Consider the following 20,597-nt stretch of genomic DNA (forward strand, 5'->3'; position numbering starts at 1 on the left):
GTAGTTACTTTTTTTACCTCGAATAACATTAAATGATACTTCATGCATGGAAATTGCCAGTGTTTTGCAAATGGAAATCGATGAAAGGAAGATAACTCTAAACCTGTTTTTCTTGGGTTGTTCGCAAAGTCCAGAGATGGCTACAAAAACATTCTACTCTCTTTCCAGTACATACATTTTGACAAAACTTCAAATGTGGTCCCTGTGACTGTTTATAATGGGAATTACGTTACATTGGATACAAGGCAGTGATCTGTAAATAATTGTGTCTGGACCATACAGTCCTGTGATCTGCAGCATGAGCATCAGTCTGTACATTTGGGAACTAATGACGTGTCAGCTGAGTCACCCAATCCTATTAGTTGCCTTATGACAAGCATCGGTTACTGAAGGCAAATATTCTAATCCAGATCTTCACGGGTCCTTTGAGAATCTGGTTTACCAAATGCTCTTCAGTTTCTTATTACAAATGTCTATGCCTAGTAAAATTGGTTACAACTGTTTCCTAGTGGTGGCTAACATGTTCCTCTGTATGCCAGTTGCTCTAAACCCCATCGAAACAGACCAGGAATAATGGACAGAGTGCTACAGTCCATTTGGCTCAAAAGTGTACTGATAAATCACAATCTAACTCGAAAACTAATAAACATAAAATACTCCATGGAACGCTTATCCTAGTGAAAACATAAGACCAATTCTGATGTTTCTGCAGAATTTATGTCCTAACAATAAAAAAAAGTTGTTTAACAAACTAACATTCAAATATTGACACAGTTAACTATATGCTACGACGGATGAGTGCAGAGAAAGGTACACCAAGATGTGCAAGAAAGGATGGAGATAGCACTGGTAGATGGATCAGTGACTTTGTCTGCACTTGGGGCTGTCCGTTTCTGTGTACACCTCCCTGTTTAAGTGAACTGGGTCAATATTTTAATGATATTATGTTACACAACTTTTCAACTAGAACTGTGTAATAACAACGAGAATGCAATTCAAGTTTGATATTGAACATGGACACATGATAAATCTCCATATTAAACTCACGAACACATGGTAGCGAATTTGCCTTGTTGGAATTTTTTGGGTAAAAACTAATTATACCTATGTACTTAAATACACAGCAAATACATATATATGTATTTCTTATGTAACCATGAAGTACCGTTCATATCCTCAAAACAGTGTAGTCCCAGAAGTGTTTTTAGGTGAATTAAGATTGCATGCAATACAGCGATTACTTCTCCCTTGCTATAATCTGTGCTTGGTGGTACAAAGCTATGTGTTATCAATCATCATTCACTTAATGGTCAGTTCATGAATTTATGACAGGTGTAATTAGTGGTAACACCATTCAATTACATGACAAAGGTTCCCATTTGGCATTTTTCTTGTCTGGAGTAAATACTCAACATTATAAATCAAGATCTGATGTGGCAAATGTACTACATGTTATGTACAGTCCGTTTGATTCCATTTGAGACCGTTGAATTGGGCACTAACACAAAATGTAATAATTGCAACAAATTGCACTTGCTGGTAGAACAACCAGGTGGGCAAGGTGCACGTGTGAAATTGATTACCAGCAAGAGATCCCCTTTGTACAAAATAGCGAAAGGTGACAAGAAAATGATGATCATTTGTTAAACAACCTTTTTATTCAGGTGTCCCAAATTATCAGACACATCATCAGAGTTGGTCTGTCGATTTCATGTGGCTGTGCAAAATTTGGTTTTGTTGCAATTATTAGATTTTGTGTTAGTGAGCAATTCATCGGTCTCAAATGGAGTCAAACGGACTGTAGTGAGTGCATATACATGCCGTGAGAGGAATTATCATCCGAGTTACTAAAACAAACCTCAATCAAGGGATTAACGATAACATGTGCAATGTTTAATTACTTTTAGCTTCCTCAGCGAATCTGTCAGAAGGTAGTGTCTATGTGTAGATTTACTAATCTATACTGCCTACACCCTGTGGTAAAGTGAAGGTGTAAAAACATCCTTCCTTTAAAGGAAGTCACTGTGGCTGAGCAGGCTAGGCGTTGGACTAGTGTACTGGTGATTAGGTGCCTGACTTTGAGGGTACAGGTTCGAATCCCCGATGGGACTGAACCAAAAAAGTACTAGAAATTGTATTTTACTGAAAAAGTGACATCCCAAATATGAGAGATGATACTGCTATGTAATCAAGCAATAACGGTGTTAGTTTCGGTCGCATCCACTCGCAAGAAAGTTGTCTATCCATAAAAGTCTCCATCCTACTCAAGCATGTCTAAAATTTTAAAGGCAAATCAGTTGATGTAAGGTGTCTTGTGAAGGTATTCACGATGACACAGGCAGGCTTGGGTGTGATAACTGTTTATTTGTCGAATGAAGTGATACAGATAACAAACTGACACCCTGCAACAATAAATGGGATAGTAAGAGTATAGTTCTCACAAGCTGACATATAAAAGCAACACTTTACATAATCATAGGTAATACAAACTTTATATAAGCTTAGCATATCATAATCACTGCAGTTACCAGTTACACATGCAATTCACGTGCATGATATTATACTCAATTAGTTGGAATGTGTTTTATGCCATAAAGAATATGTATAAAGATATGTATAATGGATACTGTACAAATAGATATAAACATATATACCCTATGATTCCCTATGACCAAAAGGATCTTGTATCAACCTGTTCATGATATAAAACTTACCATGAGTACTATTTACATATGTAAATATTTCATCTAAACTATTATCAGTTCAGTGATAAACAATACAATTTACTACCAAATCAACAAAACCACACAAAGGATCAAATATGGTATTTCTTACACACACACACACACACACACACACACACACACACACACACACACAGAGAGAGAGAGAGAGAGAGAGAGAGAGAGTATATGTGACATGTTGAGACATAATATTAATCTGCCAGATTTGTTTACATGAAGCGCTTCATACATTACAATAGCATAAGAATACATAGTAATAACTAACCCATTATAAGTCATTGTCCCGAGTCTAATATCTACTATCAGTGCTCCACAACTATAACTTACATGTTCACATTGAAAATTATATAAAAGAAGGTGCATTCCCTTCAAAGTACCAATGGCGAAAAATTGTAAATACATCTGTACATAGCTGTGAAGAATACAGATGGATTATGCACACCTCAGTTAATGCAAGCATGACGCTTTATGCACTGGTGCACTGCAAGTTATACTATGGCAACTAGCATACCAACATCCAATTTATAAATCTGCCCTCCAAATATGTATTAAAATCTCACCACGTGACAAAATATCTAAAGAATGCAACCTATGTAACAGATATACATGAGACTATGATTTTCATATACTCCCACATTGCAAACGACTTCGAATTCACATTGAGAGAAACAACTTTTTGCGTTTATGACTGACATGTGGAAACTATGTTACCTTTGAATCACAGGATGAACTCGATATGCTCTCTTTTCTATGTGGAGGTGAATCTGTCTTTAATGATAATGTTGATCGAGAGACAAGGGAAACAATTATTTTAAAGTTTTCCTTATACATCTACCAAATAAGACGACACCTTCTACAGTGCTACACTGACTGATCTCTGCTGATGTATAAGATGCATGTCCATCTTGTATACATTAATAATCACTATATATACACACAACTGTACCACACTGATAGTGAGTTAAGTAAACGGCCATATAAAACCTTTTGCATTTCAAACTTGAATCACCATTATGGCTAACGTGAAAGCGCAAATAACAGTCGAGACTGTGAGAGGTGGCCACAATGTTTTCTTTGATGGCCACAGATACCGTTGTCTCAGCAGTCGCGGCAATAAGAAGTAGTGGAACTGTGCCGTTTCCTCGCACACTGCACGGATTTCTACCCAGGATGGAAAATTATTTGCAGTAGACGATCAGAATCACACACACCCTGTCATTTCGTTTGAGTCTGAAGCTAGCATCTTTAAGTCTACAGTAATTTAGAGAGCGAAGACAGATCAGTCCCCACCCCCTATTCCTACAGTCTCGACGTCAGCGTTCGTCGGATGATTTTCTGCGGGCCTGCCGTCATTCCAGTCTATGAGAACTATCATGTACAGGCAGACACGTACCACTGTCCCTCGACTGCCCGCGTCCAGACCAGATATCGTCCTGGAAGGCAAGTGGGACCAGACCCATGGAGGGGACCAGTTCCTGTACCGCCTCAACAACAACATCCTGCTGTTCACCACGTTCAAGATCATGGAGTACCTTACTGCAGAGGGCATTATATTTCCATTTTTACAGAAGCTATAAACAGATATAAACAGCCCTAAACTATATTAAAAAACACCCTAAATATACACAAAATATCATTTATTCTTTCAAGTACTCTCTTTCAAGTATCCAGGATATTAAAAATGTATCTTCTCAGCATCCACTCTCAACTGACATCATTGAATTGTATAACGATCTTGCTACTGGCCAATCCGACATCGTCTTTTGTTGGTTACCCAGCCATGTTGGAATCTCTGGTAACACTATAGTCGATCTTGCTGTCAAGGCAGCACTCGACAAACCTGTGACATCTCATCCCTTATTCTGAGGTCACAAGACCATATGTCAGAGATCTAATGCAAAAGAAGTGGGACACCCAAATAGGCATCAATAAATTACATAGAATAAAGCCCAATATCGGTTATACATACATGGGTTGTCAGTCCAGATTTGAAGAGGTCATTATGCGACGATGTAGCATTTTTTATATGCGATCTACTCACGGATACTTGTTAAAAGGTGACGATCCTCCGTTCTGTATTCCTTGTGATGAAAGAATCACGGTCAAGCATGTCCTGCTTGACTGTGTTGATTTTGCCACCACAAAGGATAAATATTTCAATGTGAAAACAGTAGAGGATCTTTTCATTATGTTAATCATAATTTAATAATTGAATTTTTAAAGGAAATGGAATTGCCACTACATAAATTTTGAATATGTTTTGTTCATAGATAATATGTATTTTAAGCATGGTAGTGTAAATTAGCTCGTCAGTGGCTGTACCCTCAAAGGGGGTTGAAGTAGCGTAAAATTATTGTCTTCCTGGGAGGGTACGTAAGTCCCAACAACATTCAAAGTCAATTTTGCTCAACCATACTTGTTAGTCGTGGTATTTTTGTTCTTTTAAATTCTGGCTAAATCTTCCTATTATCGCCAGTGTCTGAAGGGATGGTGTAAATCCAGCTAGAGTCCATGCAGATAGTAAAAGAAATGTATGTCCCCATGGACCCTCGCATCGTGATCTAGTTTATAGTTGTTGGTGATGTATATAGCCCCTGTTTTATATTGTTTTGTTCAAATAGTGCTGTTTTACCGTTTTACTCTAGTTTTAACCGTAACTGTGATATTCTAGTTGTTTTACTGTCCTCTGACGACAGTTTTTTCAATACACACATATCCCATTTCAATTTCAAATCTGTTTTCGTCATGATATGGCTGAAATATTGCCGATGGGACGTTAAATATTAACTCACTCACTCAGCCATACCATGATTGTAGTAGGAACGCTGGGACGGCCAGACCATGGTCATTATTAAAGGGGGATGTAACGCTGGGACGGCCAGACCATGATCATAATTAAAGGATGATGTAACGGTGGGACGGCCAGACCATGGTTATTATTAAAGGAGGATGTAACGCTAGGACGTCCAGACCATGATCATAGTATTATGTAACGGTGGGACGGTCAGACCATGATCATTAGTAAAGGAGAATGTAACGCAAGGACGGCCAGACCATGATCATAGTATTATGTAACGGTGGGACGGCCAAACCATGGTCATTAGTAAAGGAGAATGTAACGCAAGGACGGCCAGACCATGATCATAGTAGGATAGAATGCTGGGACAGCCAGACCATGGCCATTATTAAAGGAGAATGTAACGCGAGTACGGCCAGACCATGATCATAGTAGGATGTAACGCTAGGACGGTAAGACCAGGATCATAATTAAAGGAGGATGTAATGCTGGGACGGTCAGACCATGGCCATTAGTAAAGGAGGATGTAACGCTGGGATGACCAGACCATGATCATTATTAAAGGAGAATGTAACGCTGGGACAGCCAGACCATGGTCATTATTAAAGGAGAATGTAACGCGAGTACGGCCAGACCATGATCATAGTAGGATGTAACGCTAGGACGGTCAGACCATGATCATTATTAAAGGAGGATGTAACGCTGGGATGACCAGACCATGATCATTATTAAAGGAGGATGTAACGCTAGGACGGCCAGACCATGATCATAGTAGGATGTAACGCTAGGACGGCCAGACCATGATCATAGTAAGATGTAACGCTAGGACGGCCAGACCATGATCATAGTAGGATGTAACGCTAGGATGGTCAGACCATGATCATAGTACATAGTAGGATGTAACGCTAGGATGGTCAGACCATGATCATAGTAGGATGTAACGCTAGGATGGTCAGACCATGATCATAGTAGGATGTAACGCTAGGATGGTCAGACCATGATCATAGTAGGATGTAACGCTAGGACGGTCAGACCATGATCATAGTAGGATGTAACGCTAGGACGGTCAGACCATGATCACAGTAGGATGTCAGACCATGATCGTAGTAGGATGTAACGCTAGGACGGTCAGACCATGATCGTAGTAAGATGTAACGCTAGGATGGTCAGACCATGATCATAGTAAGATGTAACGCTAGGACGGTCAGACCATGATCATAGTAGGATGTAACGCTAGGACGGTCAGACCATGATCATAGTAGGATGTAACGCTAGGACGGTCAGACCATGATCATAGTAGGATGTAACGCTCGGACGGCCAGACCATGATCACAGTAGGATGTAACGCTGGGACGGCGAGACCATGATTATAGTAGCATGTAACGATAGGGCGGCCAGACCAGTTTGATATAATGGTACGAACACACTTTCTCACATACAAATATGGTCTCTGATTATGTGTCTTTGATTGTGTAATTTCTTCTGACACAGTGTATGCATTATTAAGAGCGTAATCGAAAACACATCCCCTAAAATACAAAGGTTACAAAACAAACGCTGACCTCGACGTGATTTGAACACGCAACCTTCTGATCTGGAGTCAGACGCGCTACCGTTGCGCCACGAGGTCTCCGTGCAGTCGCTGGGAATTTAGAACATAAAATTAGCAATTTAATAATTTCATGGGCTCAATGTTGGTTTCAAATGTAATGTTTGAATATGTAGATTGAAATGTTAGGCTAACTTATTAAATGAATATTAGCCGCGAAAAGAATACGAAACTAAATTCATTTGTCAATCACAGCTCTGCTTATTTTACAGCGTATTTTCCTTGCATCGACCATAGTTCGCGCTCAAAAGCACATACATGCTGACTGAATCGTACTTCCGTGGTGTCGAGAGTAAGCATCCATCCACTCACGTTTGTACTGTTAACGTATTGTTTTGATCATGGAATCTTTACTGGAACAACAAAGACGATATCATGAAGAAAGAGAAAGATTGATGGATGCAATGACGAAGGAGATGCTGCATCCAAAGAAAGTGGTAGGTCTAAACACCGATCCACCCTGTCTTATTGGACAATGAATCAACAGCATACCTGTGCTATCTATATATACAGGCGTCTCCTATTCTCGCGGTACTTACGGATATCGGACTCTGATCACTTCAACCTGTCTTTCTCAATTCCAGTTATCTGTCTTGCCAGTGATTTCATTCTTGCATCTAACATGGACCTTAATCCCTGAAAGAACAGATACTTGAAAACATTTAACTGAGTGCAGTTTCTTCTGATGTAATATTGTAGGGAGGAGAAATTTTGTAAAGCGGATGTTTTGATAACATTATTAATGAATGAGGGTTAAATGAAGCAAACTGACATGGTTGGATTCAAATTCTTGGCTTGCATGTACAGATGAGTACGTGAACCTGAGGATAAACCTTTGAGATCAATCAAATTTCACACACCAAAGCTAGGAGTTGCATTTCCACCAACTAGTTTGTGGTGTTGTATTCTAAAGGTGCTCCTAAAGCATCTAAAGGAGAAAGTACTCAACCTCATTTTTTTCACACAAAAATATGAATGAGGTTTCAGACATTCAGACATATTGACATATATGAATGACATACTATGACATTTGAGAAACTTGGCGCTAACAGTAACCTTTTATTACTCGGACATGTAATTCAGGGGGATATCGTTGACACCTGTCTATTCATCCGTCCATAATCATTTCGTTTCCTGAGCATAGCTCAAAAAACGTTTCAGACCAATATTAGTAGATAAAATAAACTGAACTTATGGTTGTACATTTTGCTATTTACAGATTTTGGGCATTTTTATTATATTTTGGTTTGTTTTCTAGGTTGGGCTTTGTTTTTAGAGCATAACTGAAAAACTGCTAGATATTTTCTGCAAAACTTGGTAGATATATCAATCAGAACCTAAAAATGGTGCCTTTTGCTATTTACAGGTTTTTGTAATATATGATTTTCTCGATTTACATGGAAACGCTTTGGACTTAGTCTCAAAAATGAGAGGTGTGTTTCGTTTCCGAAGCGCAACTCGAAAACTTCTTAACATCTTTCAGCAAAACTTGGTGGATGTGTGAGACAAACCTCAAAGTGGTGTCTTTTGCCATTTGCAGATTTTTGTCATTTTTATTTTTCCTGGTTTCTATGGAAATGATTTGGACTAGGTCTCAAAGAGGATGGATGGACTTTGTTTCAGGAGCACAACTTGAAAACTTCATATCTTTCAGCAAAACTTGACAGATATGTGAGGCAGATTCCTTTTGCTACTTACAGGTTTTTATTACATGCTGGGGGGATATGGTCGATGCCTCGTCCGTCTGCCTGTCTGTCCGTCCGTCCGTAATGATTTTGTTTCTGGAGCATAACTCAGAAATGGCTCAATATTTTTCTGCAAAACTTAGTAGATATATCAGTGTGAACATATAGTGGTGCCTTTTGGTATTTACAGGTTTTTGTGATTTATTATTTTCTTGGTATCCATGGAAATGTTTCAGACTTAGTCTCAAAAATGAGAGGTGTGTTTCGTTTCCGGAGCAGAACTCAAAAACCGTTCAATATTTTTCAGCAAAACTTAGTAGATATATCAAACAGAACCTACAGTGGTGCCTTTTGCTATGTACAGGATCTTGTGATTTAATTTTTCTCGGTTTCGGACTTAGTCTCAAAATGGAGAGATGGGCTTTGTTTCCAGAGCATAGCTCAAAAACTGTTCAATATTTTTCTGCAAAACTTGTTACATACATCAGTCAGAACCTAACGTGATGTCTTTTGGTACTTACAGATTTTTGTTATATATTATTTCCTCAGTTTCCATGGAAACATTTTGGACTTAGTCTCTAAATGGAGGTATGGGCTTCGCTTCCGGAGCAGAACTCAAAAAACGTTCAATTTTTTTTCAGCAAAACTTGGTAGATATATCAGTCAGAACCTGAAGTGGTGCCTTTTGCTAGTTACAGGTTTTTGTGATTTCCTAGTTTCTCAGTTTCCATGGAAACGATTCAGAATTTGTCTCTGAAGTGAGAGGTGTGTTTCGTTTCCGGAGCAGAACTCAAAAACTTCCTAATATCTGTCAGTGAAACTTGGTAGGTATGTGTGGCGGACCCCAAAGCAGTGCCTTTTGGTATTTACAGTTCTTTTGTGATTTATCATTTTCTTGGTTCCATGAACACATTGCTGACTTCGTTTCAGGAGCACAACTCGAAAACCATGTCATATCTTTCAAAAGATCTTGGTAGATATATGAGACAGATGTGGAAATGGTGACTTTTTCTGATTACAGATATATGGCGTATATATTTTTCATGAATTCCATGGAAACAATTCGGACATGGCCTAAAAACACAATAAGTAACAGTCAGATGATTTGTCCTTTCAAATATGTGGGGGCCAGGGGGATATGTCATCTTCTGATGACTCTTGTTGTGGTATATCATTTTCTGAGTTTTCATGGAAAGAATTCAGAAGGGAAGGATGGACTTCATGTCTGGACCGCACCTCGAAAACTTCTTGATATCTTTCAGTAGATCTTGGTATATGTATGAGACATCTTGAAGTGGCGCCTTTTGCTATTTACCATGTTTACAGTTTCAGACATTTTTATTTTTCTTGGTTTCCATGGCAACGATTCATACTTAGTTTCAAAAGGGAGAGATGGTCTCCATTTTTGGAGCACAACTGGAAAACTTCTTAATACCTTTCTGCAAAGCTTGGCAGATTTGTGAGCTATACCCCAAAGTGGTGCCTTTCATTATTTACAAATTTTTGGCAGTTTTCTTTCTCTCTGTTTCCATGGAAATGATTCAAACTTAGTCTCTAAAAGGAGGGATGGGCTTCATTTCCTGAGCACAACTCGATAACCATTTGATATCTTTCAGCAGATCTTGGCAGATATATGAGACAGATTTTTTAAGTGGTGCCTTTTGCTGTTTATTATATATTTCATTTATATTTTTCATGATTTCGTTGGAAACGATTTGATCATCGTCTAAAACTAGTAGTTAAAGTAAAAATACATAAGTAACTGTCAGATGATATGTTCTTTCAAGTATGTGGGGGCTATGGGGATATGTCATTTTCTGATGACCCTTGTTCAGTCAGCAGTTATAGTGGTTATCCTAGACCTCTACTTCTCCTCTTGTAGAGTGTGATCAGTTTCAAATTTCCCCGGAACTCTTCCCGGTTTATAAAGTTAATTTTTTGTCATCATAATCATACGCATAATTTTTTGTTATTGTTTCTGTTACAGCTGAGGGAGCAAATAAATTCAGACCAGCGCCTGAAACAACTTATTGATGTAAGTAGATTTATTCATCAGTAAATCATCAGTGTTGGATGGAATGTTTTACCGTGTTAATCCCAGAAATTTTAAACTGATTTATCTTGAAATTTCAAGCTCAAATGAAAAAGGTGAATGGCTGTAACATGCTAAAGCTTAGTGTAGCTGTTTATGGCCATTTGCTATTTTCAGTTTGCACATTGAGGTACTACATTGAATTTACTGGTATTCTGAATGTTCAAATTGATGTCTGAATTCATTATTATGAATATCTTGCTAAACAGAAAGAAGCGAAAGGTCTCAAAAGGCATCCATTCAGCTTACAACCAAGTTTTGTATTGAGCCCAGTTCAAATGATGTGATGTTTAAAACAGCCATATATTAGAATTATGCTGTTCTCTTTTTTTTTTTGTTTACCAGTAGCTCCATCAGCAGTAGTCAGTGCTCAACTGTTATAGGGATCACTGAATACATTCATATTGTCTTAAACAGGTACTGGCTCGAAACATTTCTGCTGCTTTGTAAACAAATAGTAAAGTAAACTCACAAACCTAATGTGTATGGGATTTTCATCCATATTTTTCTATATTTGTCAGCGTTATATGGATTGCACCAGTGAGTTGAAGGAGCTCTATGAAGACAAGGATGGGTAAGTGAAAAGGGGAAACTTGTAACACAGACTTCGAATAATTTTTGTTTATAGGGAACATAAAACCAGAGCACCATTATCATAATTATGTGGTACAGCTAGGGCAGTATATTGCCTCCACTTTCAGTTTCATATTGGGATGCACTCTTCTGTATTGTGATGCGTAGTGCGATTAACAAAACAATGAAAAAAAAACTGGAACATGAGAAACATAGCCATATAATAAGATAGAAGTTTCAGTTTATCAAGGAAAGTGTCAGCTCATGAAACATCATTGCTACACCATTTAAACTTTTAATGTCGAATCAAACTGTTGATAAGTATCATATTATTCAAATAATACAACCTCAATATAAATAAGTGTAATTCTCGTGTCGGGCGATGTACAAGGAGAGAGTAAAGAGCATGGCAGGTCACATGACAGTTTGCTCGGGAAAAAGGGGAGGCTACATGTGGGTGAGTGTATTTTACATCCGCTTCTTTTAGAAGTTAACTTCAAGGGATTTCAGGTGTTCCACTACCTTCGCAAGGGAAGAGGAGATAAGCAATAAGCATGAGTCAGGATAAGTATAAAATAACAATTTTATTCAGAAAATTACATTTTCCCAGTTTCCATGGAAACAATTTGGGCTTAATCTCAAAAGGGAGGGCTGGACTTTGTTTCCGGAGCTCACCTCAGAAACCATTTGATATCTTTCAACAGATCTTGGCAAATATATGAGACAGATTTTGAAATGGTGCCTTTTGCTGTTTACAGATATATAGCATTTACATTTTTCCTGATTTCTAGAGAAACGATTCGACCATAAAGTAAAAATACATCAAGTAACTGTCAGATGATATGTTCTTTCAAATATGTGGGGACCATGGGGATATGTCATCTTCTGATGACACTTGTTGTGTTTGTATGCACACATATTTTGGTGAAATCTTCTTGATCATGGAATATTTTTATGTTGTTTTAAGGTCTGTAAAATTATGTCTTATGATTCTCCAGGTGTGCGTTTGTCACAAATGTTTAATGATATACTTTTCTTCTTTCCTAAATATAATCACTTAATATTTACCAAAATAGTATATTGTGATGACAGAATTTAAACTGTTAACTATGTTTTTACAAGAAATGTGAAAAGAATACAAGGCATACCACGTCCTCCTTTTGCTGTACCGTACAGTTCTAATAATATGGTAATAGGAAAGAGCTTTTTTTTCACCTTTATTGTATAATTATGAAGAGAAATAGCAACATGATTACATGATGCCATTTAGAAAGTGGTCAAATGCACCATATGTCATATTTGGGATTTCATTGTCTTAGTAAAGTACAAATTCTAGTACTTTTTTGGTTGAGTCCCATCCGGGATTCGAACCTGCACCCTCAGAGTCAGGCACCTAATTGCCAGCACACAAAGTCAGCAACCTAGCCCCTCAGCCACCGCGACTTCCACAAAAATGAAACTACAACTGGTAGTCTAGACTGCGTACTTTATGTACCCCTCTGATGAGTGTAATTGGCATGGCTCCCACGGCCGAAAGCAATGATTACACGATGACATTTAGAAATTGGTCAGATGCAGCATATGTCATATTTGCTCCTGGACAGTGTTGTGAATTATACTTGGATACTCACTGTTGCCACAATATGATAACTGCTGCCTGAAAGAAGTTCAAGATTTGGGGAATGATGTCTGTAGGTGTCATATTTTAGTTACCATTTTTTAAAGTGAGGATTTCATATTGTCACTTTCAGGTTACGTAAGGATGAGATTCAGGCTCTTGCAGGACCCAACGAGTATGCAGAATTCAGGGCTCGCCTAGCAGCCATCGATCGCTTCCATTCCCAGCATCCAAATGAGGTATTGTTCATTCTTAACAGGATTCCACTACCATGAGATATTTGTTATTTTCACTAAAATATCGCTTGCAGTGGTTGTATTGTTGCAACACACAGGTAGAACAAGCCCAGACATTGTGAATACAAACCTGTGTCACATCATTGCCACAAATCCAGTAGTTTACCTGAAGGTTTTTCTACTGTACTTCTGAATCATTACTTCTTGTCTTTGTCACTTTGTACATCCTTAGGTCACAACAAGCTTCTTCCTTAAACATCCCACATGCTACAAAATGCAGAGATTGCATGTGCAAGGGGGATGCCAGGTGTTGAACCTTGAAGAAGGAGGCAGCCGAAACAACTGGAGAAGCTTTTCTATCTCTTCCTGCTGTAACTGCAGTTACATGCTTTCTACTGATGAGAATTATCTAGATGTACTTCAGAGCCTGTAACCATCCCAAGTCTCACTTCACCTCGATGCTCTCAAACAGTGTTTCCAAACACTTGGTAAAGAAACCACAAGTGCTCTTGAACTTGTCTTGAAGGGCAAGGGTTGTGGTGCTGATGGCTTGTCTAGTGATTATTCCCCTCTTAACTTATAAGGGGTGGTTGGTTAGATGTGAAGTGAACCTGAGTTAGAACTTTAATACTTTAATCAGTATTCAGCCATCCTTATATTAATGATCAAGACCACCGTCAACCCAAGAGACTAGCCATCACATCGGCGTACTATTGGTATATTTTGAATACAACTAGCTTTCGTATCTTTGGAAGAAAGCTACCATAATTGTGATCCTCAATTGCAGAAACACAATTATCCTTTGTGTATATATTCTCCTTGAGCATGATGTTGTGAATCCGGGATCAGTTTTGCTACATACAGATTACAGCCTGGTTAAATCACTTCATTGCTCTTGGTGAAGGTAGTGAAAAAATATGACATCATACCCAGCACTTGCTGGATAACAGTGCCAACATTCACAGAAACCTGTCATATCCACTGACATTGCATAAAATGAAGTTGATATTCCATAAAACTTGACAGATTACTCAGAAAAAAATTGCTTGCTATTACCTTTACCCCTGATTTCTTTGAGCAGTGGGGTAGCCTAGTGGTTAAAGCATTCAGTTTTTGTGCTGAGGACCTGGGTTTGATTCCCCACATGGGTACATTGTGTAAAGCCCATTTCTGGTGTCCCCTGCAATGATATTGCTGGGAAATTGATACCAGTGTAAAATTAGACTCACTCACTCTTAAAGCAGTAAAGGTTTAATGATTAAACCTTATGTTATTGTTTCAGATCAGTGTCCCAATGTCTGTTGAGTTTGAGGAATTGGCAAAACAAAGGGAGAATCCGACTGAGGAAACACAGAGTATGTCTTCAATTCAATAATAATGAGCTATATACTATGATGAGTTGTTCATCTATATTGTTTCAACTTTGTATATTCTATCTACTACATGTATAACTGTGGAGTATGTGAATATTTAATGTCCTTCATAAAAAGATCCACATTAGGATGGAAGAGTGAACCCAGCTGTGTGGAATGCACAAGCTGCAGGATTTTCCAACAACATTTATTCGGCATCTTTACCTTACCGTCAAGGTTCTAGAGAAAGAAAAATAGTTGAAAGTATTACATTTTCTACATATTTGTCCTGTAGACCTGATAGTCTCTATTCTTTTTCAGAAGAAGTCCTCCTTTGGGTACATATAAGCATGATAATGTCCATTTTAAATCCTTTGACAGTTGTAACTTTCTCGACTATGCCTGTCATAAGAGGTGACTAACGGGATCAGCTGGTCAGACTAGCTGACTTGATTGACACATCATCGGTTCCTAATTGTGTAGATCAATGCTCACGTTGATCACTGGATTGTCTGGTCCAGACTCAATTACTTACAGACCGCTGCCATATATCTGGGATATTAGTGAGTGTGGCATAAAACTAAACTCACTCACTCACTCAGCTCACTGTAACTTTCTTTTTGAAGAGAATATTTACAAAACAAAACAAAACCCTTTTTATTTTGGGAGACCGCTCCTATGCTCTTGGTAGTTTGCAGTAAGGAGTTCATAGATAATGTTTGCTGATTATATGGTAGGCTTGAATAAATTCTCTCTTTTCAGCAAATTTGTGGTAAGTCTTTGTTGAGTAATTCTTATAGCATGTTTGTTTCGTATCACTCAATTTGACACTAACCTGCTTCAGGTGGGGTATGATGTTTGATGAAAGATTTCTAAAGAAATCCCATTGTCATTTTCCCCACCTATGCCTCTCCCACAAACAATGTTGCTACACTATCGATTGATATCTTACTCATAGCAGTAGCGCAGAGTGTCGTTATCTCAGATGTGATTTCCAGACTTAGAGAGGCAATTGGTACTTGGTCTGTGGGTAGAGATTATACCGATGCATCTTTTAAAGGGAGGTCCTGACATGAGCTTCGGCTCAGGGGATGTCCCATCCAGGAGACTAGCACTGACCCAGGCTTTGACCCCTGTATGATGCAGATCCTCGGCTCCGGTAATTCAGGTCTTGGCCTGATGTCTGTTGATGCCCTGCTCACTCTGAGGTCTACCCATGTACACCAGGGGAACCCTGCATTGCCAGGCTACACCCATGTGTCTCGGCACTGCGATTCAGACTCTCTGAATCTGGGGTCTAGCACCAACCCATGCTTCAGCTTCAGTATGGCACAGATCCACAGCGCTGGTAGCTGAGGTGTTGGCGTGGTATCTATTGACATCCTGGCTAATAGGCTGTTGAGTGTGATGGAGCTACCGATCACCTTGATGCAGCAAGGTCTACCCGTGTAGATCACAGGAACCCTACATTTTCAGGTTACTCCCAGGTGTTTAGGCACCGGGGATTTCAGCAGAGAATGTTTAAGACCACATATACTCTAGGGGATACAAATGCTTGAATCATTTACAGTCAGGCCTTGTTAATCTGGACGCTTCTGTTTTTCATCAAAAACGTTCGGATAGTGAAATGTACGGACTACTGAAACAAACTTTTATAAACACAACTAGAGTAGACTTACTTCCCTTTGACATGGCAATACAAAAACATACGAACGTATACACGTTTCAAAAGACTTTATTACAGTTTGTAGACATAACTTGAATATTCATATAATAACCAATCAATGCATACAATCATGTCTGGATAGATTATACATACACGTAACAAAACTCACTTGTGAAAGAAATCTACATGACGATAACAGTTCTGAATGGTGGAGCTTTTTACTTTGGACCAGTCAGTTTTCTCAGTGCTTCTTGGAGATTAAAGGTCTGTGGCTGGTCGGCACACTGAATGAAATGCAAGATATTTCTTGTAGTAGGCTTTGAAAGTTCTCATGATGCCAGCATCCATTGGCTGAATGTGCGATGTGGTGTTTGGAAGCAAGAAATGCACTTTCACGTTGGTCAGTGTGACATTGGCACACTTGTGACTGGCAGCATTGTCACAAAGTAAGATCACATGTCAACCATGTGATTGCATCTGTCCTGTCAAATGATCGTAGCTAATAACAAAGCATATCCAATGTCCGAAATTGTGCTCTTGCCGATAGAATTTTTGACCAAAATGTTTACACATAAGATCAAAACTGGCTTTAAAGTTTTCCCTTTGTATCTACAAATTTCTCTTTTTTTGTGCGGCACATCTTTTACGCCTAGGGGCGGGACTTGCCATTATAACTGACAAGCATCAGCTAATCTCATTTTGACACGATCAGTGTTTTATACAGGAAGTAAGCATGACAGATATTACTCCAACTAACCAAAAGTGAGACCTACTAATTGATCAAAATCACAAACTAACGACATCTTCAACTCGGAAGTGTCACTTAATAATTACCACTGAATGGGGCTCATGGTGTGAAGGGATTATTCAAACCTTTTTGATGTACTGCCGGATTAATGAAGCAAAACTATGTGTAATTAGCTAATCTGTCACCGCTGATTAACGTCCGGATACAGAGAGTGAAGCTTCAGATTAAGGAATCAACAGGTAATGAGAATGAAGATTTTATGGATATCAACTTCTTTATGAGAGAACACAACGTTTCGGAGTTAATGCTTACTCCTTCATCAGATGATGAACACCTGATGAAGGAGTAAGCATTAACTCCGAAACGTTGTGTTCTCTCATAAAGAAGTTGATATCCATAAAATCTTCATTCTTATGTATTTACACTTCTAAATGACATTCAAAAACAGGTAATGAGTTTTCATAGTGAACAAGATTGGTTACAGCTAGTTATTGTTCGGATATCGCAGGAATCGGATTGTCAGGGTCCGGACTAATGCGTCCTGACTGTATTTACATTGTTATGAATGAAACCCCTTCATTAAAACTACTCATTTCGACATTTTTGACAACCATGCTCAATTCTTCCCCCTTACAATATTTCAACTGATCAGACCAACATTTCTAGGTTCGTCAAAACCAGTAATCATGACAATTGTTTTGAAAAATTAAAGCTTTATGTTTTCACAATCTAATGCCATTTAATCTTGTCACCTGCTTTGCTTATTGTCCGAGATACGACTTGTTTTCATAGATGATTCTGTCAAAATTGCTTGTCATAATGGGGGTCATACACCTTTCTGTTACAAGCTGTGTCATGCAAAATCCTTTTGGTCATGATTCAAAAACATATTTAACTACGAGTAGGAAGTAGTTTTGATCTTTTATCGTGATGGAAACAAACCATCATCTAATTTAGTCTCGAACAGACTTAAGACTGTGATGCCATGATTTTAAAAAGTGGTGGCACCCTGTCATGAATATACACTGCTTTGGCAACAGGGTTATGTAACTTGCCTTTGGTTTCATCGGCAGGTGAGAGTGTTGTCCACCTGAGATACTGAACCGTTAGAGTTCGCCTCCCAGGGGGAAGCCTGCTTCTAGCAAGGCATCCAAAACAAGCCTCACATTCTATCATCAGTCTACTGTTCTTTCCCCTTAATAGCTCAACGCTGTATGCTCCATTTGGCGCATCTCTGCTGGAGGAAAGAGCACCGCTGATTCTTCATCAGTGACTCTGGAAGGCATCTGACGGAGGTCAGCTCTTATCTGGCAAGGGACTGCATTGAAGCTGTGTCAGTCACAACATGTGTTGTGGACTGTTTTGAGGAAGTCTGTTGAGCTTCTGATTAATCCCTCATGCGTCCAGTCACTGGTAAACATTATGTTGCTAACTGCAGGGATTTACTGTATTCTGCTGCAAACCCCGGTCGAAGTGAGGTGCACACCATTATTGGCTTCATGGGAGACCACTAAAATACTCTATTCACACCTATTCTTATCTGAGAGCTGAAGAGATTAGTAAAGGTACCATCCTTCAAGATGGAGACACAGCGTTTGGTCGTCTCATCTTTCAAGACTGGGGATTGGTGCATTCAGTTGACCTTGAGGTCACATTCCTCCTTCTTCCACTGCACCCTGATTCTTCTTTGACAGGACCTGTTTCATTGTGCTCTTCTTTTCTACATTATGGTGCCAAGGGCATTCACAAAATTGAGGTTTTAACAGCTCAGACACCCAGATTGCAGTGCTGGTGTTCTCACCTTTTCCTAGGTGACTGGACCATCAGGATTTTAGAATAAATTTGAGTCTGGGAACCTCACACTCACAGTTGGTCACTTGTATGAAACTGGGCTGAATTGTCAATCTCCTAAAGTCAGTCTTCGTCTTGAATCAGTATCTGGTCTATTTTTTGAGGCAATGTGAGTGGGAGGATGAGACCCATGCAGCTGGAGTTCCACTCTGAAAGCTACAAGATTTTTCCCGTTACGCCAGAGTCGTTGATTCCTCGTTTGTATTTGTAGACAGACGTCGGGTGTCTTTTACAAGGGGTGACCCATGGAGACACCATCACTCTCAGTTCAGCCAGATACATCCCTTCCGAGTTTGGGCAATTTTTCTGGGAGACCTTCAGTCTCTTGACAACAAAGTCACATCCTGCACACCAGTGTGCTGGAATTGACACCAGTCAGGTTGGTGTCCAATCACACAAGCCAGGATTTGAATTGCCTGTACCACTAGACATTTTCACTGTGAACAGGGCACCATGCCCAAATCCTTGGATTCACTGGGAGGCTTGCCCTTTTGTTGGCTGTAGGGGGCACGATGAGGCCCTGTAGGGGTGGTCTCACTAGACAAAAGAAGTTTTTTGTTTTGTAAATATTTTATTGAAAAATATAGTTACAACTGTTATAGGATTTAAAATGAACTTTTTAATGCTTAAATGTTCCCCTATGAGGACTTTCTTCAAAGAATTCATAACCTCTGTAGGTTTGTATAAGTTTATGCATACATAGTAACAGTCTTGAGTTGCAGTTGTTATTGGTTGGGTGCAAACATCTCCAGTCTCTTAATCAGACCTCTGACTTTGTTTCTTTGGTGAAATTTCTCTATTTATATATATTCAAAATGAACTTTCAGCCAATGACACTTAGTCTGTTTGTATTTGGGGAATACCAAATGACGGATGAACATAGGTGTAGCAATGCTGCATCTTTTAAAGGCTTCTCTTGTTGACTTGTCTTCAAGCCTAGGTGAGTTAGAGTGGCATTGTTTAGTCATCCAGTGAAATCCACAGTCATGAGTTTGTACAACTGTCACTGACACAGTTGTCTTTTTTAATCGAATCAATGTCTGTGTTCCCTTTACTCAACAGTTTTTTTAATCGACTGTGATTATGTCATGCAACATGTATTATAGATGCAGTTGAGTTCACTGATGAGGAAGGATATGGTCGTTACCTGGACCTCCATCAGTGTTATGAGAGGTACCTCAACCTCAAAGGTATTGAGGTAAGTGCGACATTAACATCTGCATTTTTTATCTTACCTTACACATAAATGTTGTTTTCTGATTGTTTGAGTGCTCTTCTGTTATTTGCAGTGTACCCTGCTTACAAGCAAAGTACATTTCAATGTGACCCGATGCCAATGGCAACTCATTTGGTACTTCATGGTAGTACTTCTTTATCTTGAATAACATTGAATCACACAAGATGCATGGGAATGATCAATATTTTCGCAAATGCAAATCGATGGAAGGGAGATAACTCTACATTTCTTGTGTCGTTTGCAAAATCTAGCGATGGCTACGAAAATATTGGCCTCACATTCCAAGAAATATATTTTCAGAAAATGTTCAAATGTTGTCCCTTTGAATTTTAAGAAGGGGAATTACACTACTGCAACTTTACTAAGACACTACTTGCAGTATAAACAGC

The 20,597-nt window shown here is 38.9% G+C and overlaps 1 protein-coding gene and 1 non-coding gene across 2 annotated transcripts in view; one reads left to right on the top strand and one right to left on the bottom strand.

The window, feature by feature from the left end:
- Positions 1–7,099: 7,099 nt before the first annotated feature.
- Positions 7,100–7,171, bottom strand: Trnaw-cca (transfer RNA tryptophan (anticodon CCA)). The gene has a single exon. It is a non-coding gene; the product is annotated as a tRNA-Trp (tRNA).
- Positions 7,172–7,383: 212 nt separating this feature from the next.
- Positions 7,384–20,597, top strand: part of LOC137287023 (splicing factor 3A subunit 3-like) — an 84,281-nt gene continuing 71,067 nt past the window's right edge. Inside the window, exons 1-6 of the mRNA XM_067819119.1 lie at positions 7,384–7,587; positions 10,823–10,870; positions 11,449–11,501; positions 13,252–13,357; positions 14,637–14,709; positions 20,078–20,169. Of these exons, the coding sequence (XP_067675220.1) occupies positions 7,492–7,587; positions 10,823–10,870; positions 11,449–11,501; positions 13,252–13,357; positions 14,637–14,709; positions 20,078–20,169 (468 nt within the window). The 5' untranslated portion in view covers positions 7,384–7,491. The remainder of the gene's footprint in view (positions 7,588–10,822; positions 10,871–11,448; positions 11,502–13,251; positions 13,358–14,636; positions 14,710–20,077; positions 20,170–20,597) is intronic.

Source organism: Haliotis asinina, chromosome 6, assembly GCF_037392515.1.
Source record: "Haliotis asinina isolate JCU_RB_2024 chromosome 6, JCU_Hal_asi_v2, whole genome shotgun sequence".
Classification (NCBI taxonomy): Eukaryota; Metazoa; Mollusca; class Gastropoda; order Lepetellida; family Haliotidae; genus Haliotis; species Haliotis asinina.